Raw genomic sequence first — 23,058 nt, forward strand, 5'->3', positions numbered from 1 at the left:
GGCAGCGAACAGCTATTTCTAGGAAGCTGGACGAGAGGTGTCTCGGTGGAGTGCCTGCCTTGAGCAGCTCCAACAGCACATCGTCAAACTGAGCAACTCCTTAAGTTAAAATAAAAAATTTTAAAATCCTGTTTAAGATAGTTGTCCCATTGAACAAAGAACCTGCCTCATAATGTTGTCAGCTTTGTCAGAAAAAAGGGATTCTGATCAGTAGGTCTGTACGTGCTAACACGGGGGTTTGGGGACTTTTATTTGCCTCCTCTTGGTTTCTCCCAGGTTCTGGAATTCATGTGTAGGAGTCCTGTTCCAGTCGTGTCTGGCGTTACCCTAGTGAAAGCAGCAAGAGCATCTCTGTAACTGTTTAGATTTCATGAGTTCTGTTTTATTTGGTGGATGAGAGAACAAGATGGCTTTAATTAGTATTTATTTCATACACTGTTCATTAAGCTCAACTTTGATTTTTTAAAACAAGGCTTTCCTATACCTCATGTAAGCAGTAAGGGACAGGGAAAGCTAAAATTAGCTCCAAGCATGTGTTGGCAGAGCTCTGAGCTCTGGTGCACTGGCTATCCTAAGCATTTTATGCTTTCCCGTGTGCTTACATGAATGCGTACAGACATCGTGAAGGAAAAAAAGGAAGAGGTTCGTAACCTCTCTGCCTTGTCGTTGTCTTCTCTGGGAGAAGGCAGAGATTTTGCTGCCCTCTCCTGGCATTGTCTCCCGCAGTAGGAACATTAGTGGTACCCGAGGTGATGCTCAGAGTGGGCTTCCAGCTGTGGAGAGACCCTGGGGAGATCCTCTGCCTCCTTCTCCCTTGGAATTGGTTGAAATGTTTTGCAGCTCAGGGTGTAGCGCTGTTGTGTAAGCGCCAATATAAATGGTCATACTGGAAGACTGCTGATGGCTGTCAGTCTGTCTGCGCTGAAAGACCAGAATTTCTCTGACAGTCTGCGCTTATATTCTGTAGTCTGCTCCTCTGCTGATACAAGATTGAAGAGTTAGTGTGAGGCACTTCATGAGAATTAGCATACTTACGTTAGTTAATACCGGAATTCTGAGGTGCAGACTTGTGTTGATTGTTTTGGGGGTTTATTCAGCTTTGACTTGGGACAGTGAAATGAATAGTTTTTTATCTGACACTCCGGTTGTTCTTTGGTCCAGGAAATTCCGTGGCCCTGTGGGTTGTTACATATTGTCACAACATGCAGAATTTTTCTCACTTCTGGTAAAAATAGTCTGAGTACAAATGAGGCGTTTTTGTAATAAACTGCAGGCAGATCTGCTTATTGCCTCTCAGCTAATGAGGTACTTTGTTCTCAGTTGCATCTGGATTTCACATGATTTTGCAGCCCTGATAACTTCAGTGAAAGAGATGCTCAACACAGATTTTGATTCTTCACCTTTACTGTAAATATTCAGTCATGCTGTCTTACCATAAGCATCTCTCAGCAGTGAAGTATACCTGGTATAATGCAGTAATAGTATTCATTTCTATATGTTTTACATTTTACTGGAAAGCACCCTCCTTGGGGAAAATATATAACAAAAATACACTTGGGAGCTGATATTTTCAACATCCACAAGAATTATCTGTTTTAAATGTGAGTGTTACAGCTGGTGAATTCTATGCAAATACTTTTAATACTTACTTTTTTGTAAAATGGTGTTCTTTCAGGTGGAGTATCAATGTGAAGGCTTTTTGGAAAAGAACAAAGACACAGTTTATGAAGAACAAATTAAGGTCCTAAAATCAAGTAAGGTTAGTATAAGGATCTTTTTTTTCTTTTGTGGTTGTGAATCTTCGGATCTAAAACTTACAATAAGCCAAGGGAATGTTTCTCCCTTAGTATCAGGTCAACTGATTTGTGTTTTACATGGCTATCTGTATGAATTCAGAAAGTCCTGTAGCCTAATGTTGCCCCATTTAAAATCAGTCTATATTTAGCCACTATTTTCACTCTTTGTTTGAGGCTTTTGTTTGTTTATTTTTCACCAAACTTTGCTATATTTTCTGTAGAGGCATCGAAGACTTCTAATATACCATACTAGTATAAAAAGGCTTAACAGTTAAGCCCTTAATTTTGTAATCTGAAAACAGAAGCTCCTCGTTTATGGCCTGACAGTTGAGCAGAAAATTTCTGGAAGAGAGACAAATTCTGTTTCAGAAGCAAAATGGGAGAGGAATGAAATGTTTAGACTCTTAAGGACACAAATCAGAATTTAGAGTCTTGCCTTCCTGGCATCTATAAGGAAAACATCTGAATTGAAAACTACTCCGTGAAGGGATATTAACAGAACAGTCCTTCGGTGGTATAATCTGGGGTTTTTTTAATGGCAAAACTGTTAGTTTTGCTCTTCTGCAATGTAAAGGCAATTAACTTGACATTGGGCTGTGATGGCTGTTGGGAATTTGCTGGCTCTGATGGCCCAGGAAGCTGGGTATCAAGGACAGGCTATTTAAAAACATGCTATTCTAGCAGGAAGACCTGTTTCTATTCTGAGCAGATCTATGAAGCTAAATGATTAAAGCATGTACTATAATGAAAAACCACAGCGGACTTTCCACCCAGAGAAGTGTTGAAGCGGTTTGAATGAAGTCAGCTGCTGGGCGGGGTGGGGGAGGCGGGGGGCCCCTCCGGGGGGCGGGCGGGGACAGACGCGAAGCCCGGCCGCGGCTCTACCACAGCACAGCAGTGCCCTGAGCAGGGTGGAGGTGCAGGGGTGTCCCGAGGGACATAGTCCGGTCACTGAGGGATGATGGGGACACAGATGCCGTAAGAGCCTGACAGCAGCTCGGGCAGGCTCGTTGGATTAAGTCAATTCAGTCTAAACACTAAGAAACAACTCGGTTTTCCCCGGTGGTGAATTTTCCTAAAACCAATGTTGAAAATATAAAAACGCAACTGTGAAGAAATTAGATTTTCAAAAGGAGAATGTTTCATTTTTATTTTCAGCAGGCCTTCTTTATTAGTAATTGTAGTGCGGTTGCCTTTCTGACTTTTAATTTTTTCGTTGTCACTGTTTTCGGGGTTTGCCATGCACATTCAACAGAAGGTAATTCTAAGTCGAATGTATCATCTGTCATCCTGCCCATGCCCACTCTCACATACAGCTCAGATGCTTTTTTGCTCTCCAAAGTGCATGACACACACTGCTCTTGGCAGGCATTGTAGTGTTTAGTTATTTATTTTAGCCTTCTCTATAAATCCACTCACAGGACCTCTTTGAACTCGTTCAGTTTCCATGCATGTACCATGACAACAGTGCAACAGTCCTCAGCTTTCATGCTTGCTGCTGGCACGTGTTAAAATCTTGTGTTGTGGCTCTGTATTGAAAGAAATGATCTGTAAGGTTGTCAGCAGCATGTCTGTTAACTCATCTGACGAAATTACAGGGAAAAAATGCTTGCTTGTTTGTTTTTTACCACGTGAATTATCTGCCCTTTGATCAGTGTTTTCCCTCTCTTTGAACACTCCTAGTGTTCTGCAAAACAAAGAAAATTGATATGATGCTAAAACCCAAATCCAAAGGAAAACAGGAATTCCCCCCAGAGCGGATCATCGCAGCGACGCTCTCCTGACGTTGGCCTCTGCTGCAGGAGGCCACGCGTTGCTCCTTTCTTCTGCACATAGTAACTGGGGCAGGGCCTGTGAAAATGGTGCCTTTGAAATGCACTTGCTGATTTTTACAGGCAGATTTTCCCACGGTTGGGAAAAAGGAGTGAGACCGGTACTGATAGCTTGGGAGAGCTTGTCCCTCTGCAATCCGGAGACTGGGCATCTCCTCCCCACCTCCACCCCTGGTGTGTGAGAGCATCTGGAGTCACAGACAGAGCTTATTGCATTCAAATAAGTTTCCGTGTGGATGAAAAGGGAGGAGAAGGCTTGGCTCTGTAGCTCAGGTGCCTGTGCGTGTACTGATTTCACCTGACCGCAGGCACCTGGATGAGGTGGTGGTGGCCCAGTCACTCCCTGCTGAGTCAGTGGAAGGAGCTGGGCTAAATCGCCCTCTGGAAATGTCCTTCTTCCACCAGCCTCAGAGGTGACCTAAGGTCATGGGGCTCCTAAGCCGGCGGACTCAGGTGAGCTAAAGCTGAGCTGTGATACCCCGTTTTTACTTGAGAGTTTAGGATACTGTGTGGCATTCCTAGTCATTTTATTATGCTGGAGTGCTGTGCTGGATGCTCCTGAGGAACGTTTAATGCCTTCTGCTAGCCCATCTGGCACAACCATAGAGCACAAGTACCGTTTTGTTGTGCAGCATGTTTCATTGGTTATCGTGCATGCTCACCAAGTTTTATAAGGCAAAACCGATTTCTTTATTTTTTAGGTTGTACTTAGCCCAAGCACTTTCTAGTACTGAGAATTGAAAGCTCCTAGCTCTTGGGAGAAAATGCACAGATGCTAGATAAAAGATTATTCATTGACAGGTAGAGAAGTTCAGATTTTTCTTACTATTGTAATGCTTCTGAAGTGTGATAGTTGTCAGTAGGAAGACCTGATGGTGTTATTTTCAGTTACAAATTAATTCAGAGCAGCTATTATATAGGAGTGTATTCTGTGGCCATTGGAGAAAGGGAACCAGAAGCTCTGTGTGATATTTGGAAAGATATTTCAGGTTTTTCCTCCACTTCCACTGGCCAGAAAGTAGATCTTTAGTGAGATAAATTTGGCTAATGGCTTTCGTTTAGTTGATGGTTCCTCTTTTAAGTTGATTATTTCGATTTAGAGAGATAAAGCAGGAATATTCTTCGTTGCCTGCTGGGTTATTCAGTGTCCTAGATATTTCTCTACCACAAAGGAGTCTGATGTGCCACTGGAATATGAGAAGACCCTGTTGTTTCCTTCTTAGATCAAAGGAGCCATATACAATTGCGATTGGTACTTACGAAATTGCTGCCAGTATTTAAGAGTTTCACAGGGAAGCTATTGCTGGCTTGAAGGAAAAAAACCTCAAATCAGAATTTTATCTTTAGAAGGAGACTCACTGATCAAACCCACGAAATTCTTAGTATTAAATGATGGCCCACTCACTCTATTACTAGCTTGAATGCTTTTTTGCATTTGTCCCCATGTGGAGTTCAACAAAAACCTGGCGCTTATGAAACTGAGCCTGGGTTCTAACTACCTTAAGCACAAACAGATGCAATCGCTGGATTCTTACCTTCTGTATTTTTCTCTGCTGTCATACCAGTTTAAGCTGCTACCAGAGCTATTCCAGGATGAGGAGAAGGTCCTCAGTCCCACGTCAGCAACCCCTTCGGGGCGTGTGCCTTTGTCTCGCATGGCTGTAAAACCAGCCAAGGCCAGGCCAGGTCAAACCAGCAAGGAGCATAAGAAAACTGTGGGACATCAGGTGAGTCTGAAGATGCAGCTCTGTTAAATAATCTCTGCCTCCCTCTGTCTCATAGGTCTGAAGGTATGCTGGTGCTTCTTGGGATCCCTTGTGGTTTTCAGACAGGTGCAACTGATTATGTCGTACAATTTGGAGTAAATATACCCTAATTACTAACACAATTTGGGCCACAGTCTCAGGGGGCTCAGTTCTTATTGTAGTGCCAGAACCAAAACTCAGGTTTAACATGCTGGATCCTGAGAAGCTTTGGAAATCTTATAGTGGATCTTTTTGATCATGTTCCCCATTGCCTGTCTCTAATCCTAAGTGGGAGTTCAGTCTCCCAGTTATCAGTGGGCTAAACATAAAATGTCCAGAATTAAATTAAAAGTATGCAGCTCAGTACGGCCGGAGAGATAACTCCTGTGTTACTTTGTGCTCAACAGATGTAACAGGTATTTTCTCAAGTTGGATATGTCCCCAGCCAGTGCTTTACTTACGAGAGATTGCCCCTCGGACTCTACGTGGGAGCCAAGGGAACCTTCTTTGACACTTTAGTACTCAGATTTTGTCTACTTGCCAGGCTGTACCACTTTGCTGGCGAGCAGTGGCATGCTTTTGCCTGGAGCTTCCAGGCCTGTGTGGATAACTCTTTTTATGTTACCTTAGGACAGCCTGGAATATAAATTAGCTCTCAGGGAGCATAAATTCTTTACCTCAGGGTCCCCTGCCAGTTCTTGAAGATGATGCGCTTTTTTCTGTTTACTACTTTGTTGATTTCAAATTCAATTTTAAATTTATTTAAAATTAAATGGCTCTTTAGTAGTATGCCATGAAGTTTAGTCAAGAAGAGATGGATTAGACAAAGATTAGGATAGGTGAGACAGTCAGAAGCTGAAAATGACTCAGTCTATCCCATGTTTTTGTAATTTATCACTTGCTGATATGGGAGCTTTACTTCTGCAAAGTCTAACATTTAGAAGTCTCACGGTAATATAATTCTCCTAGAGATGGTATCTGAATCTAAAATCCTTTGCCATAACAAAAACAAGCTGGTGTTTATTACCGAAAGCATTCTTACAAATGTGCAGCTATCCCTAGGTCTGCTTCCTGAGGTTATCTCAAACATGATTGAGCTTGTTGAGGCTGTTCCCTGATATTTTCTCCTTTTTCTTTTTTCAAAAAGTTCCGAAACTCTCTTCATCTGCTGATGGAAACCCTGAACGCTACAACTCCACACTACGTGCGCTGTATTAAGCCTAATGACTTCAAGTTCCCTTTCACGTAAGCTGGTTCGCGTGTGGTTCGCCCAGCCTGCGCATGGTGGGGAATAGCCCAAGGTTCTGCCAAACCTCCCTCCTCAGGAGGGGAGCGCTGTGTCTCCTTGCTCTCGTTAAGGACTCATGCATGTGGGGGGGGGGGCTTGCAGCAGGAGATGTTCTGGGGTGAATAGAGGGAGAAAGACTTCCCGATGTTTTCTCTGGCTCGTTTATGCTGATATGTGAGAGAAAATACCAGCGTTTTCATGGCTAGCTGTTTTAACTGTGACCGGCAACTTGCAGTCCTTGAATTTATCTCACATTTGCTGAAATTTGCTTCTGCAGGTTCCAATGTCTTATTCCGTGTATTTTTCTCATATGTGAACTTGTGTAGAGCTGTCCTCAAAAGTCTGCATAGATTCTGGGCACAGAAGGAGGCCGGTGGCTATTAGGCAGGCCAGCGGGAGGCAGGGCAGGACGAACAACGTGCAGCAGCCGATGGGCTGGGCAGTTACCCCGCCAGGCTGTCCTCTGGTGTCGCTGAGTTGCAGAAGCATGAGCTGGACTCATTACCCACCCATCACATCCCATCCCTGCTCCCCACTGTGCAGCTCCTGTCTGGGGCGTGCACTGGGCCAGAGGGTCTGTGTAAGGCAAAACTAGCTCTTTTTATTCCTGTGTAGGTTCGATGAAAAGCGGGCAGTGCAGCAGCTGAGAGCTTGTGGTGTCCTGGAGACCATCCGAATCAGTGCAGCTGGCTTCCCCTCCAGGTTTGTTTGCCTTTTTTTTAGGTTGCTTTCAGCTTCAATTCTTCTTTTTAAGAGAATTTTTCTCTGACATGGTCTCTGTTTTTGGGACAGGTGGACATACCAAGAGTTCTTCAGCCGTTACCGTGTTCTGATGAAGCAGAGAGATGTCCTTAGTGACCGAAAGCAGACGTGTAAAAATGTGCTGGAGAAGCTGATTCTGGTACTAGACTTAGTGCTGAGAACATTTGGGATCTGAAGGAGTAAAGATAGCGTCCCTTACTCCCTCACAGCCACTCTGTTTTAGTACTTCTGCAAAGTACTAATGCACCAATATTAGCACAGGAACTGTAGAATTTCCCCGTGTATCGCAGGAAAGGAACACAGCGATTTTAAGTGTGGGTAGGTTGAGGATGAGCCTTACCTTGTTTAACAGCAAGAAGTGTTGACCACAAAAATAGAGGTTTTCTAATGTGGAGGTATTTCTGTCTGGGTATGCGCTTGTGTCTTTCACGCTGCCCCTCTCAGCTCGCGTGCTGGAGTCAACCTTTTTCACTCCTCTTTTGCTCGTGATGTTGTCTCACTGCTTGGCAGCGTGGCTGTCCTCGTACCTCGGCGTTCCCAGGCTGTGCCCTCTGTGCTGCTGGTGTTGCGCGTGAACTCGTGTTTCCTGGGGTTTTTTAAGGACCCATCAACAGTGGAGGGCAGGCAGGCTCCAAAGACACAATTCCAGGAGAGAGTGGTTAGCTGAGATAAACTCAGAAGTGTCAGTTAGGAAGAGAAAGAGACAAAGGTTACTGAAAATATAAAAACAAGAAGGTTTGCCTTGCTAAAGTGCAATGCAGATGTTAGGATGTTATGGAAACAAAAAAAAAAATATTATGCAGGCAGATTGGGACTCAGCTTTTAAAAATTTGGTGTCATTGAGTAGACTTGAGTAAAATCTTTTGATTTATATCCTTGTGTCTGCATTTACGGTGTTATTGTGTCCTAAGCTATTGCTCTTTCACTGCTATTTCTTTTAACTTAACATCAAATAATCAACAAAAATAATTTTTTTCAATGTACCTTTGTATATTCTCAGTTTTCCCCCCAAGGAGTACTACAGGCTATAGAGATAGAATATTACTCTTTCTGGTGCAGTTCTGAAGTTTCAGATGTGTTTGAGCAGCAGGGAGATGCTTTGCTGTAGGTTAGTCCTGATGCAGTGAGGGATGTACACCTGTTTGAAGCCCCAGCTGTTTGGTTTGTACTGTGTAATACGGTTGAAGGTGGACTGTTTATTTAAGCCAGAAATTGTACACATGCATTGCATATATTGCTTTTGTCCTCTGGTCCCCTTCGTCATCTCCTGTAGCCTTCATGTCTTCTATAATCTTTGTGGCATTCTCAGCAAAAATCCTAGTTACTCCTTTAGGCCATGCTTGTAGCCTTTCTGTGTAAATTTGTTAACAGAATCATACAGAGAGAAATAGTTTCCTCTGCTACTTAGTTTAAGTCTAGGTTTACTTGGAGTATTACACAGATAATTTTGCCTGTACTTCCATTTAGCCCCTCATGTCTTTTTTTTTTTTTCATCCACTAACATTTAATGCTGTAACTGATCTTCTTTTTACCTCTAAAAATAGGACAAGGATAAGTACCAATTTGGTAAGACAAAAATATTTTTCCGGGCTGGTCAAGTAGCCTATCTGGAAAAAATAAGGGCAGATAAGTTGAGAGCTGCCTGTATCCGCATCCAAAAGACAATCCGAGGCTGGCTGATGCGAAAGAAGTACGTGCGCATGAGGAAGGCTGCCATCACCATTCAGAGACATGTCAGAGGGTACCAAGCACGATGGTAAGCAATGCTCGTGGGAAAACCCACACTAGCCTCAGTTCAGATCCCTATAAGTAGGACATCCAACTGTGATACGTTTGTTCTCTCCTTCCTGCACTGGCTGAGAGGAAAAGGTTTTCCTTAGAAATGAAGGAAATGGAATATACTGAGTGTCTGTCCTGCCTGGTTTTGTCCTTCCTGAGAGGACACAGTAGTGCCCTGGCTGTGTGGTGCTTAGAAAAACATGTTGTTAGTGGGAGCAGAGGACAAGTAGCAGTAGGAGATGTGTTGCGGGTGACTCGTGGCTGAGTCCTTGTTTCCCAGTTTCCATGTGCCCTCCCAGCTGGGTCTGTCTGTCCTGCTGGAGAAGCCATTCCTCACCCTGGGTGCAGGGAGGTACATCAGAGTCATTTCTTTGGATTGACTTCTTATGGATAGCCATGGAGGGGCCAGAGAGCAGAGGAGGAATACAGGTCGCATCGTTCAAAGACAACGTGGTTATGAGAACTGTAAGAATCAGCCTTCGGAACATGGTCTTACGTTAAGATGCTTTGTAATTGTCTTGTGGAAAGGGCCGAGAATGAGCAAACATTTTCTACAGGTTGAGGTTAGGAGAGGAGATCTGGGAGGCAGCCTAGTGGAAATAGCTTTAAAGCTGCAGAAAAGGCCATGAGAAATTAAGCTGAATTTATCTTGTTGGTTCTGTAGCACAGTTCTCAGAGAAAGTGAAAATGATTCCCTGTAAAATCTTGCAAGTTTTCTGTTAATTTGTCATTCTGTTGTACTGCCACAAAAGAGCAAATAAACACGCTGTATCAGTGACAACATTGGGAAGAAGCTGAAGGAGAAAACATAGCTCTTGAGAAAGAGGGTAAAGTTACAGAATGTTAACAAAGTAGTATTCAGGTACTGGAAAATAATACAGGTATAATTGTGATCTTTGTCTTGCTTAGCTATGCTAAGTTCCTGCGGAGAACCCGGGCTGCCATCACTATTCAGAAGTTCCAGCGCATGTACGTGGTCCGGAAAAAGTACCAGTGCATGCGAGCTGCCACCATTGCTCTTCAGGCTCTCTTAAGAGGCTACATGGCCCGGAACAAGTACCAAATGGTAAGAAATTGTGATATTTTATGTCTTCACTCTAGCTTTATTGCCACATACCTCCAGGACGCAGCTGCTCTGTGGTATCGCCGTGGGAATCTGAAGTGTTTGTGTGCGTGCTCTTGGGCATAATGCACAGAGCATCACAGCATGGATTGAAGGGCAGCACCTGGAAATTACAAAGATCTGCTGCAACGGTCAATGAACTCATCTTTTTAGAGAGATCCACGTGTACCTCCAGGTCCATGTTCAGAGCAGTCAGTGCTTTCAGGTACCTCCAGAGCAGTCAGTGGAGAATCTGGGAGGGATTTGCAGCATTTCTCACTTTTTCATTTGTTATATAGAATTGCAAGGAACTTAAATACTGAAAATGGCCTTGTGTGAACGTATCTCCATAAGCCTAAATCAGTATTTCTCACATCAATATACGTATTTAACGTGCTACTTTCCTATTACATCCCTAATTTTAGTGATTGTGAAATACTGAAGGAGATGAATGTTAGCAAAGAGATAGCCATCAAAATAGGAAATTAAAGTTTAAGTATGGGTTGTTTTTTGTTGCTTATTTTTTAGTGTGTTGATGCTAGCTTTTTTATTTTGGAGAGAAATTGATATAACACTGTCCTAGTGATATTGATAATATTTTCCCGATTACACTTAAATAAAAATTCGATTGAGAAATTAGAATTTGCTCTTCAGTAGTTACAGAGCAGGAAACAGAATTATGATTCAAATGGTTAGTCTACAAAATGCCAGCATTTTTCCTGGCACTTTTGTCTACGTATATTATTTTAACTAGGCTCAAAAGTCAGCCTATATTTCACAGAAATGTTAGCCAAAAGAGTTCTGTCTTTTTCCCAAGCAGGTAGATGTTGAAGACATACAACCAAAAGCCAACTAATGCTTATGTTCCTTGCGTTTCTCTTTTGTGTTTTTGAATAGATTATGTATATTTTTCATTTGTATTAAAGTTGCCTACATGGTCACATGTGAATGTGTCTAAATTATAGCGTTCTAACATACTAACCAGAAAGTTTGAAACCAAGTAATCCGTGATCAGAGTTTCTAAGTAGTAAGATCTCTGTGCTTGACTTGGCTGTTCTTTTGTGCAGGTACCTGCTTGCCTTTTTACTGGAATTCGTAGCATTTTCCTTGTTACAAGCCATATGTTATGTTGTGAGGTTATGTAAGATCTGTTTTAAACAGTGATATCTGCCAGATGTGACAAAGTGAGGCTGGGGTCACAGAAATACGTGGACTAAAGGCCACCCTTAGGAAAGCGGGAGATGATGCTGTATGTCTGAAATTAGTCACGTGAGTGATAACACACCACATCTGGCTAGTTGCACAGAGTTTTATAAACCTGTTATATTCCCCTTTAATAGAGATGGCAGATTTCTGGAGGGATCCCCGTAAAGCATGGTCGGACTTGCCTGTCAGGGAGTATCCCCTCGAGTGGTGAATCGCTCACGGCAGTAACACGCAAAGTCCTGCCAAGTGCCACTGCAGTGTGCTGCCTGTCTGTTCTCCTCCTAAGCTGGAATTCTATTTAAGCTGGTGTACAGGGGTGGCTGGAGAGAGAAGCCGAGGCTCTGCGTGCCACAGGAGAGTAAACATCGTTGTTCTGAACTTTATGGTGATTGCAAATGAGTGAAACCGAGCGGTTGCCCTGTGACAGCACACCTGGGCTGAGCCATGACTCTAAGCAATACTTGGTACACGTGCTGTTCGTTAGGATTGTGAAAGGTGCCTGTTGTTGTTGGAAGAGAGGGCATGTGTTGCAGTCACGTGGCCAAAGGAGGAATTTAAAATGGTTGAATCATCTGTTTCACACATCCTGGGGAAAGCTTCTGCTGGAGACATTGTGATGTGCTTCTCGGCTTAACAAGGAGTTTTGTTCCTCCATAGCTTTTACATAAGCTTTCCTGGGAAATACCTGATAAATTAAGTAACTTCTCTGATCCTCTTGCCTTATGTTGGAGTAACCTGTATCCTCACTGGAGTGCATGGATGTGAGAGCTCAGTGGCAGATGAGGACCATCCCGCACGATGGAGGTATTTTATGGGACTTGATGGTTTCAAACTTGAGATGAAAATGTTGAAAGCTAGTTGTATTCGAGCTGATCAGGCACCTGCGGGCAACCTGGAGGACTGTTCCAGCAAGTGTGAAAGAGGGAGGCAGGAATGCTGACTGCGTGACATGCAGTCGAGACTCTGGCATTTGACCTTGCTGTGCTTCTGAGAGTGCTGTTTCCTTACCTTGGTGGGTTATTGAACCGAGTGCTGGTATTTCAAGTCTCATTTTTGTCTTCAGAAATAAATGCTAAGGGAGAAAGTTTGCGTATCTTATAATCTTGCCACTTCGCCAGTGAACCTTTTAAATTCATTGATCAGGAAATGTAAAGCTTCCAACACATTTCAGGTCATTTATTAGGTATAAAACAAAATAAAGTCGTTGTTATCCTACTAGTTTGTCTTACCAGCTTTGTGGTAAATCAGGGTAAGACCTGCATATGATCTTTAAACTATCAAATCTAAGAAGTAACACAGAATCTTAAATAGTATTGTTTCTTAGAATAAACTGTTTAATCTGCAGAAGCTTTATTAAGTGCACTCTGAAGTTCTCAAGTGACCTGGAAGCCTTCTGAGTTTGGCCAGGCTTTCTGAGCCGAGCTGTGGTGTGCTGGAATTCAGGTGCTCCAGACTTGGAGGATCTCTTATTGAGTAAACGGGTAAAGGATCCAAAAACAAGTAAGAGACTCTTCCTAGAGGAAGTCTCTGGCTGATACATTGAAGAAGGTTACTAAGATTCCTGACTGTTTTTTTTAAAAAGGATTCTAAAAAAAATATTATTTTTTATTTTATTTTACACCTCAAAGCTGTGGTTGAAATTTCTGTCGTGAAATAAATTGGAATTATTACAATATAAAATTTCTGATTAAAATAAATGGAGATTTTTTCATGCTGCCAAGTCTAAGGTATATCAAAAAAGGCAAACGAAAGAAAAAAATAAAGGGAAAACTGATTGGAACTAATAGTTTGGTCACCTTGACTGACTGCTCTTTGTAACAGCTGCTGCAATTTACTCTGGGTTCCGGTGTGTACTAACTGCATTGCAAATCAAGTGTGGTAGTTCTAAGCTTTGCATTGATGAATCTTGTGCAGCATGTGTCAGTTATTCTAAGATGTTTCAAGATAAAAGATGCAGTAAAAAAAAGGATTGTATGAGTAATCTTGTCAACAGGTACCATACGGTTTTTTAATTACTGTGGATGTGACATCAACACAAAGGAATGCCTGATTCCTCAGTGTGCCTCTGGTTTTTCCCTTCCAGTTCCTTTTCATTTCATTCCCTGTCATCTTCCTTATTTCTGTCTTGTTTTCCTCTTCTGTTTTTTTTTTAACTTAATTCCATATTCGTTTCCTGTTACTCTTCACCAAAAGTTTCTTTTTTCAGGCTAAGGTTCTATGTACATCACCTTTACACCTCTCATTATGGAGTTTGTTTAACTGAGCAGGTGTAGTTTGCAACTCTAATACCTCTCGTGGTGTTTTTTCTTAACTATAGATGCTTCGGGAGCACAAGTCTATTGTTATTCAGAAACACGTCAGAGGTTGGCTGGCTCGAGTGCATTACCGTAGGACCCTGAAGGCAATTGTTTACTTGCAATGCTGTTACCGGCGTATGATGGCCAAGAGGGAGCTAAAGAAGCTGAAGATAGAGGCCCGGTCTGTAGAACGCTACAAGAAGCTTCACATTGGCTTAGAGAACAAGATCATGCAGCTGCAGCGAAAAATTGACGAGCAGGTAAAAGCTCTCTGACCTCAGGAAAATGTTTAGAGATCTTGTATTACCTTTTAATACAAATGCATTGTGTGCATTCACAGAGGAAGGCACTGAATTTTCATTGTAAGGTGTTAGTTCTCTCTTCTGCTGAAGAACAGTGCTGACAAGGACTAACACCGAGGTCGCGGGTTCGATTCCCGCTCGATCCCCATGTGTTGCCTGGTCTAGTCGAGAGGTGACGTCCCTGCCCGTGACAGGGAGGTTGGACTAGATGATCTCTAAGGTCCCTTCCAGCCTAGGCCAGTCTAGGATTCTATGATTCTATGATCTCTAAGGTCCCTTCCAGCCTAGGCCAGTCTAGGATTTTATGAAACATCATAGAAGAGAAAGGGAGGCCGCAGTAGAACTGGAATGGTACGGAATTTTTGTGTCTCTAAGCAGCACCGAGAGAACACATTTGCTGCCTTTTGGCAGTATTGGATCTGAACCATGTGAGTTGCTCAGTTTGAGGGGAAGGTGAGGTGTTCATGCTTCATGTACGCGGGCTTCCTGCCTGATTTTAGTTTGGGATGCTAGTGTGCCGTCTTAGAGACTAGAGTGTTTTGTCACCTCATAAAACAATTTTGCAAAAACAGACTAAAACTTCTTTGACATGGAGAGGCTACTCTCTTGCTCCCATGTCTGGGTATATTCTGTAGGGAGCTATAAGGCTCCCTTAAACCAGAACGTCTCCAACAGCTGCTGTGTCTGTGTTGTGTTTTGCGAAGAACAAAGAGTACAAATCTCTGCTGGAGAAGATGAGCAACCTGGAGATCACGTACAGTACAGAGACAGAGAAGCTGCGGAGTGATGTGGAGAGGCTTCGGATGAGTGAGGAGGAGGCCAAGAACGCGACCAACCGTGTCCTCAGCCTTCAGGATGAGATTGCCAAACTCCAGAAGGAGCTGCACCAAACTCAGTCTGAGAAGAAGACCATTGAGGAATGGGCAGATAAATACAAACACGAGACTGAGCAGGCAAGTACCCGCTCTCAGATGCATGAGAAGATTTTCTCGATTGCTTCAGTTGTGTGGCTGATATTTTTACGGTACTTTTTAAAGCCTAAATAGGCTTACTACTTAAATAACGACACCTATGGTAGAAGAATACATTAAATCTATATATTGTATGTAAATATATAAATTCAATCTATTAAGATTTTGATATTGAAAGTACTTGCAAATCCAAATACTTAAGCTTCCTCAAGTAGTCAGAAATAGCCCATTCATCAAAAGAAATCATTTTACCTAGCTAGAGAGTGTAATCACATAGATACCAGAAATCTGTCCCCTACACAGTATTCAAAAGTACCTATTTATATCTTTCGTAATTTAAACAATTAGCCTATTAAGCACATGTATGTGTGCACAGTCTAGTTCAACAGGTTTTGATTAATCCCTTCGCTTTGCTTTAGCTATGAACATATCAAAACAGGTTGTTTCCTGTCAAGGTTACTTCCTGACAACAGGGCAGGCTTCCAATACTGGAATTCCAGTATTCCCTCCTTCTGTGGTGCTGCAGTGATTCCATTGTTCTGTGGTGCTGCAGCTAAGCAAAGTGACCGTGTAGTAACCGTTCTCAGAGACAAATGAGTAACTAGCAAACCTGGGTACAGTTAAAATGGCACAACCTTTGGGCAGAAGCAAGATTAGTTAGATTGTGGGGTTACGCGATGCAACAGACCTACCAAATTGGTTCCTATTTTAGGAATATTTCTATTTGGAGGAATAAATTACATCTTTGGGATGTTACTGAAAAATATTATGGCATGGGGGAGTGGTTCAAGGCAGTTTTGGTGCCTGATCAGAAATAGAGTGCAGAACATAGAGGGGAATCTGCAGTGGGACAATTTAAGAAATTAATTTGGGAAATTAAGATGTCATTACTTAATCCACTGATTTCATTCTCTGAAGAAATTTTTAAGTATTTGAACTCTTACACAGCAAGGATGTAGTTGCTGTTAGAGCTACTGCTGAGAGATGAACTACATTCCAACTCAAATATTTTATTATCTCTGTAGCTGGTATCAGAGCTGAAAGAGCAGAACACATTACTGAAAACAGAGAAGGACGAGCTGAACAGCCGCATCCATGACCAAGCGAAGGAAATAACAGGTTGACTCTGTTCTCTTCACTCAAGTTTTCTACTTTATGTTAACTCATAAAGCAGCACTCTACTGCATAGATTGGGCTAATTTGTCTTAATTTGCATTCCTTCTAAGTTTAATCTTTTCTTTGTTTTAAGAACTTGCAAGCATGAGAATTATTTACTGTTTGTGTTTCCATGAAATCCTAAGGACTCAAGGTCTTTTTGTTGAGATGACTGTTAGAAAGTGTTTCACTTTTAAAAATCAGGATCCAGTATTTAATACAATTAATCTGCTGCAGCTCTGCTGGCTGCTGTGACTATGTAGACAGCAGCCAGAAAAGCTTAACTCTAGAGGCAGCTGTGGTGAGGAAGGTCCGTGTGCTTGAGGTGTAGAACATCTCACATTTTGCTTTTTACAAAATGCAGCACTGGACTAATGCTCCTTCCTCCTGGAATTACTAATGCAAGGTATTAGCAGAATAACTAACTTGACCAAGTGAACCCTTCTGTGGTTACTACAAAAATGCTTTGGTCCTTCATGTATTTGGCTTAATGTTTGCCTACAGAGGCACAAATACCACACACTGGCTTCGAGCAGCCGTTTCACCATCCGTGTCCCGGTGCAGACACATGCCTGTACCTCCAGGATGGATGCACTGCCTGGTAGGTGGAAGTGGAGTTCTCACTTTGGATTCCTGTTGTCTGTGGCAGAGACGATGGAGAAGAAGCTGATGGAGGAAACGAAACAGCTAGAGCTAGATCTGAACGATGAACGGCTACGGTACCAGAACCTGCTGAATGAGTTCAGCCGTTTAGAGGAGCGGTATGATGATCTCAAGGATGAAATGAACTTAATGGTGGTAAGTTGCTGAACACCTGAGAAATCAAAAGCTGTTCACAAATGTGTTTGAGCAGAAATGTGGTGTTAGTAACTGATTCTTCTGTCAGCTCTGTGGTGGTGACTTGTACCCAAGAAGAGAATTTGTCCTCTTAAATATTGATTAATTAAATTAGTTCAGGCAAAACAAATGCATTTCAAATTTAAATGGGGCAGAGTTTGTGGGATTTTTTTTTTTTTTTTTTCATTTTTGTGGAGAAGACTAGATTTCTGTTATAACTTTGCTAGTGGTATTGCACGTGCCTCCCACCCTTGTATTTCCCTGAAGTTATTCACATGTGCTAGGGTTGTTTGTACCACATTCATCCAGTGTTAAATTTTAAGTACTTACAGGAATATTTTATGTGGCAGGAGGAAAAAATATTCCTCAATACAATGTTAGGGAAGTCAATACAATGTCTGGGAAGTTAGAGACTTGCTGCCTGTGCTTCCTGTAAACCAAGCTTTTTTTTTTTCCCCACAAAATGCTGTGTTGTGTTCGATTTTGCTTTCTGCAGCAATACTTGGTGTTGTAAATCTGATCTTTCTCCATAGATTTGATTGTGAGCTATGTCTCGTAGCCTTTAGGTAGCATGAGAGACCAGAATCCAAAATCTTCTCTTACAAATTTTGATAACTGTGAAATAACACCAAATATTACAAGCTAAATTATAGGTTGTGAAGAGACAAGGAAAAGCATACACTGGTATTGATTTGTTTCATTTGCACTCCAGAACATCCCCAAGCCTGGACACAAAAGAACAGATTCGACTCACAGTAGCAATGAATCTGAATATACCTTTAGCTCTGAGATCACAGAAGCGGAAGATTTACCATTGAGAATGGAGGTAATGTTAAAAAATTCACACATCTTTTCATTGATCGGTGGTTGAACTGATTTCTCTCTTTTCTTTCCTATATGCTTGTGAACACCATATCCTTATAGTGAGATATCTAGGGCTTTTATCCAACTTCTTCCATTTCCCTTTGAAAACAGCTCATTCTTCTCTAGTTAGCTGTGGTCCTATGTAAAAAGACTTTGTGAAAGTATGCTTTGAATTCTTCTGTGTTACAGTAAACATAGGCTAGATACTTGGCCATCCAGTTGATTTGTATCTGCAAAAAAATTTGCTTGCCAATCTCTGCAAACACAATCACTTTTTCAGCATCAAGTGGGAATTAAGAAAACCAGTGAGACTCCCTGAGAAATCTCTGTACTGTATATTCAGGGATTCCAAGCAACAAGGTAGCTAGCCATGGTCCTAGGGCTACATGGATGAGTTCTCTGCCAGGGATGAGAACCTCACTTTGATTCATTTTTCCTTTATTTCATAGAGACAAATAAAACTCTGAGAATGTACTATCCCTTTGCACATGCAGTGATACAAATCACAAGGAATTAAAAAATGTTCAGAAAGATGACTCTCTCGATTCAGCTAATGAATAATAATCATGAATAATTTGTGATGCAACTCCAAGCCATTCTTAGTGTTTTCCAAGGTAACTCTCCGTTTTGGCCCCTCCCAAGGAGATGGCACTGCTAACACAGCAGAGAGCCCTCAGGGTGGGGGTCTGACCGTGCTTGGCAACTTCTGTACATTCCAGAGATCTTCTTAGCTGTGAGCCACTGCACAGCTTGCTCCCTTTGCCTTCCATCTGGCTTAGAGATCTCCACAGCTGCTTTTTACAGGCTATCATTACTGTTTTTGAAAGCCTCCACCGAAAATCATTTTCTCCTGTGGGTGCAAATACCCTGATGCATTGATACTGACATGTACCCCATGTGGACTCTTCCATAATTGGCCTTCCCACTTGTATTTTTCACCTTGCACAGTTATTTCAGAAAAATGTTCTTGCCTTTATGGATAAGCAGGAAAAAGACAGTGCAACTACATGTGATTGGATTTCACATATGAGCCAAATGTCATCTTTTCCTTTAGCTGACAGCCTTCCTGAATTGCTGTTCTAGAGCCAGTTTTGGTTTTTAGAATATAAACTAAAAAAAAATAACTCACACAAAAATGTGAATAAGCACAGCACTGAGAAGATTAAATTTGTATTTTTTTAACCCCTTAAGATTTCAAACTCCAGCTTGACTTGACTAACAATATAGATGAATGATACAAAACCACATTAAAAAATGAGGTCCATCTCAATGTGAACCAGTAAAGCCAGAAAACTTGAAGTCTGTTTTCTTTTTCCTGAGCTGTTGGTGTGGTTTATGACTCTTTCCCTCAACAGTAAAAGGAGATGAAGTGGAAATAGCTGTGCTTACTTGTCCTCTACAGTCATTAATATTAATTTTATAGTTCCTTTTCTAGGCTTCAAAATTTTATGGTGCGCTTCAGAGTAAATGCTTTGATCTTCTTGCTACATAAAGTACAAAGTGGCTGATGGACAATTTCTGATGCATCTTCAGATTACAAACACTGTAATCTTGCCCAGAAAATTTCCTTGCCCAGAAAAAGCTAGTGAATTAGGCTCAGAACAGGCTTTATAATTAGCATAATAAAATGAAAAAGGCATAAAATACATCTTCTAGTACCAGTTTATGTCACATCCCACTAAATTAACCTGTAAATCTACAGTCAGCAGAATAATTTCTCTGTAGCTGGTGAATTTACTATAGAAACAATTCAAAACCAGAAAAAGAAAGTGCCTGTATTTACGGTTGTTTCCAGGTGAGTCTAACCACAGACTTTTTTTTTCTCCTTTCTCCTTCCAAACAAGTAAGAATAAAAGGTATGCTTAACTATAGACCTCCTGTCTGCTAGGTAGTCTCTAGTGCTTTCTTTTGCTAGACTTTAGGCTTAGATAAGTTTTATACTAATAGATCCTTTTTTAAAATAACATTTGACAGCTGATTAAGTATTTTAGATGCTAATAGCCAACTCTCAGAATCAAATAACATTTCTGTGTTCCTCTCTTTGCCCAGTCTGTTTCCCGTCTCTACTCACTGTAGCGCTTCCTTGTGATGTGGGAAGGGAACACCTCTGGACTTCCTTCTGTTCTTTCTAAAGCAGGAACCCAGTGAGAAGAAGGCACCGTTGGATATGTCTCTGTTCCTCAAGCTGCAAAAACGGGTTACCGAGCTGGAGCAAGAAAAGCAATTCCTGCAGGATGAACTGGACAGAAAGGAAGAACAGGCTCTCCGTGCTAAAGCTAAGGTGGACTCCTTCTAGCTGATCAAATGCTGACGCCAGAGTATTCCTTCTTGTGAAATAGTGCCTGTGTGAATGCTGACTGGCTTTTATTAAATCCGTATCTTCCTGTAGTACTTGCTGTATTTAATAACAAGTTTTATGCCTAGTGCTTTGTACTAGGGCCTGGCTATTTAGTTTTCCAAGGCTTCCATCAGATCCTCTGATGGAAATTAGCAGGAAGAAAAGGTGCTTGGGAGTTTGCCTAATAAAAAAAAAAGAGACTGTTTTATTAAAGAATAGAAATGTAGAAATCTATTTAAATGATGGAGACAGTGAGTAATTGTTCATTTTAGGCAGAATAACAAGTGTTTCAACCAGGATGCAGAGCCAGAGTGCTGGGGTTAGACATATTTAGCAGGTTTTATTTGAAACTCTTCTCCGATTTGATCTCCTTAAGTACTTATAAAAGTACGACACCAGTTTTGGGAATGCTTTCTTATTGCTCTTCCACCAGTGAATTTATTTAGCCTCTTGGTGTTTATCCCGCTTTGTTTTATTACCTGTGGCAGTAGTGTGATTTGTGTGTGATTTTATTTATATTAACCAATAATGTGTTGTAAACTCGTAAGTAAACGGAAGGAGAAAATGCCACTATTCAAACTAAAACACTCAGCAGTAGCAGAATGAGTGTTTACCAATTCTATAGGAAAATAATTTCAGCTTTCTTTCCTTTTCTTGCCTCAACTAAATCACGCTTTTCTGTATTCTTCGTAGGAGGAGGAAAGGCCTCCAATAAGAGGTGCCGAGCTGGAGTACGAGTCACTCAAGGTAATTCAAAAAAGGAGGTTTCTGTTATTTTCTAGTGTGAATATTGCCATCAATTATATGTGCTAGCATAGAAAATTACATCAGCCCTCCTGTTTCAGAGTGTTAGCTGGAGAAACTAGAAAATTGCCCAGCAATCATTTCGTTGTAGGATTGCCCTTTTTGAGGTGTAGAATGTGTGGCTGGGGCTGCAGAACAAAAAGATCCCCTAGAAAGGGGTGTTCTCTGTTGAATCACTTAGTACAGCTTGCATGTTAATTTGAGCAAAAAATACAGTGATAAATGTAGCCAGTTTTTTTCCACACACATTATTTAAATTAATGCCTGCCTTAGACCACTAAAGCTAAAAGTATTTCCTAATATCACTGAATGATGCAGAATCTTCTTAGCCTGCTGACGGCTATTTGTTGTGAACGTTTCTGTTAAAGGAAGAATAAAAGCAAAAAAAGATTTTCCCATCAAATCTGTACAATTCAGGTATATGTGCTCTGCCATGTGCTTCAGACAAAGCTTAGCCCTGTCAGTGAAATACTGCCAGGCCATGTTCACTGTTGGCTAGGGGATTTGGGAGAGGTTGGCTGATTTGTTTGCAGTGTCCTGGTTTGAGCAGGACCGATTCTGTTCAGTGACGTTACTTTTCAGCTCAGTCTGTTCTATGAGGCTGCACTTTCTGAAGTTGGGAGCATGTTTTTCCAGACAGTGTCTGCTAATACAAGTGATAATGCCTGATGTTTACAGTTATGCACAAGGACTGGTTTGCAGGAAGGCTCTTGCTTATACTTGCTCCTTTAGTGACCAAGGTCACTGCTAGATCTTGTGTGCTGTAAGTAGTGGACAGGACAGGTGACCGAAAACCGACCAACAAAGTTTTCCATTCCACTGAACGTCATCTTCAATATAAAGCTGAGGGATCACGGGGCTCAAGCCCTCTTCTTCAGTGGCTGTTGTCTGAGGAGGACTCTGTCCATTCTTTTGCCTTAAATCGCAATCCATGAATCTCAGAATCCAGTTCCCGAATCCAACTCCTGTATCTGGTTCCTGTCTGCCAGAGAGTCAGTCTGGGACCTTCCCGGTGCCTGCCTGCTCTGCAGCATTACTGTGATTACTGTTGAGGGCTTGGGCTTGATATTGGTCTTGTATATATTTCATTGTTTTCTTATTAGTATTATTATCTTGTTGTGGTTACTGTTTCATTAAAGCTGTTTTAATTTTCTTTTCCAATCTTCCATTTTCTCTCCCTTGTTTCCTTTCCCTCCCTGTTTGGGAAGAGAGAGGGGTTAATAGAGAGCATCTCTCATTCTTCTAGTGGCCAGCCCAGCCCTAGCCCTTGACATGCCGCTTACTCATTGTTTTTACCATTTCTACCCATAGTTTTGTACCTGTGTTTTATAGGCATATTGGAATGCTGCTGAGCAGTGAAATTGTCCCTATTTCTTGTAGCGTCAAGAACTTGAATCTGAGAATAAAAAACTGAAGAATGAGTTGAATGAGCTGCAGAAGGCCCTCACAGAAACACGATCACCAGAGGTAACTGCTCCTGGTGCTCCTGCATATAAAGTCCTTCTGGATCAGCTGATTTCAGTCAGTGAAGAGCTTGAAGTACGCAAGGAAGAAGTGCTCATCCTGAGGTCTCAGCTTGTTAGCCAGAAAGAGGCTATTCAACCTAAGGTAAATAATAGTCAGCAGGTGTATTGTCTAGTAAACTTACTTGCATCGTTGATGTGCTTTCTTTAATTTAACAGCATGCTTGAAAAGGCAGGAAGAAATGGTCTGGATTTGAGAGCCTTTCTAGGTGCAATCCATTGATCCTGCACAAATTGCAGCTCTCTGAATTGGGAGATCCTATTAATAAACCAATTTTGGATTTGTCTACTATCACTGATGGAAAGATACCATACTGATCACACCAGGCTGGCACATACCAGTGCTCTGGCCAGGATCTCCCCAGACTGCTTTAACAATGCAGAAATACTTCTCATTTGGAGAAGTGTCTTTGCTCTAGTGAGTATGTAGTTTGACTGGAAAATCTACACTAGTTCT

The 23,058-nt window shown here is 41.7% G+C and overlaps 1 protein-coding gene across 1 annotated transcript in view; it reads left to right on the forward strand.

The window, feature by feature from the left end:
• MYO5A (myosin VA (heavy chain 12, myoxin)) overlaps positions 1 to 23,058 on the forward strand; it is an 88,083-nt gene that overhangs the window by 46,166 nt on the left and 18,859 nt on the right. Inside the window, exons 14-28 of the mRNA XM_009864345.1 lie at positions 1,676 to 1,759; positions 5,194 to 5,355; positions 6,521 to 6,618; positions 7,277 to 7,363; positions 7,454 to 7,562; positions 8,968 to 9,179; positions 10,112 to 10,268; positions 13,828 to 14,067; positions 14,814 to 15,062; positions 16,106 to 16,199; positions 16,885 to 17,033; positions 17,785 to 17,898; positions 20,074 to 20,217; positions 20,968 to 21,021; positions 22,459 to 22,686. Coding sequence (XP_009862647.1) covers positions 1,676 to 1,759; positions 5,194 to 5,355; positions 6,521 to 6,618; positions 7,277 to 7,363; positions 7,454 to 7,562; positions 8,968 to 9,179; positions 10,112 to 10,268; positions 13,828 to 14,067; positions 14,814 to 15,062; positions 16,106 to 16,199; positions 16,885 to 17,033; positions 17,785 to 17,898; positions 20,074 to 20,217; positions 20,968 to 21,021; positions 22,459 to 22,686 — 2,181 coding nt within the window. The remainder of the gene's footprint in view (positions 1 to 1,675; positions 1,760 to 5,193; positions 5,356 to 6,520; positions 6,619 to 7,276; positions 7,364 to 7,453; positions 7,563 to 8,967; positions 9,180 to 10,111; positions 10,269 to 13,827; positions 14,068 to 14,813; positions 15,063 to 16,105; positions 16,200 to 16,884; positions 17,034 to 17,784; positions 17,899 to 20,073; positions 20,218 to 20,967; positions 21,022 to 22,458; positions 22,687 to 23,058) is intronic.

Source organism: Apaloderma vittatum, unplaced genomic scaffold (genome assembly GCF_000703405.1).
Source record: "Apaloderma vittatum isolate BGI_N311 unplaced genomic scaffold, ASM70340v1 scaffold38992, whole genome shotgun sequence".
In the NCBI taxonomy this organism is placed as follows: domain Eukaryota; kingdom Metazoa; phylum Chordata; class Aves; order Trogoniformes; family Trogonidae; genus Apaloderma; species Apaloderma vittatum.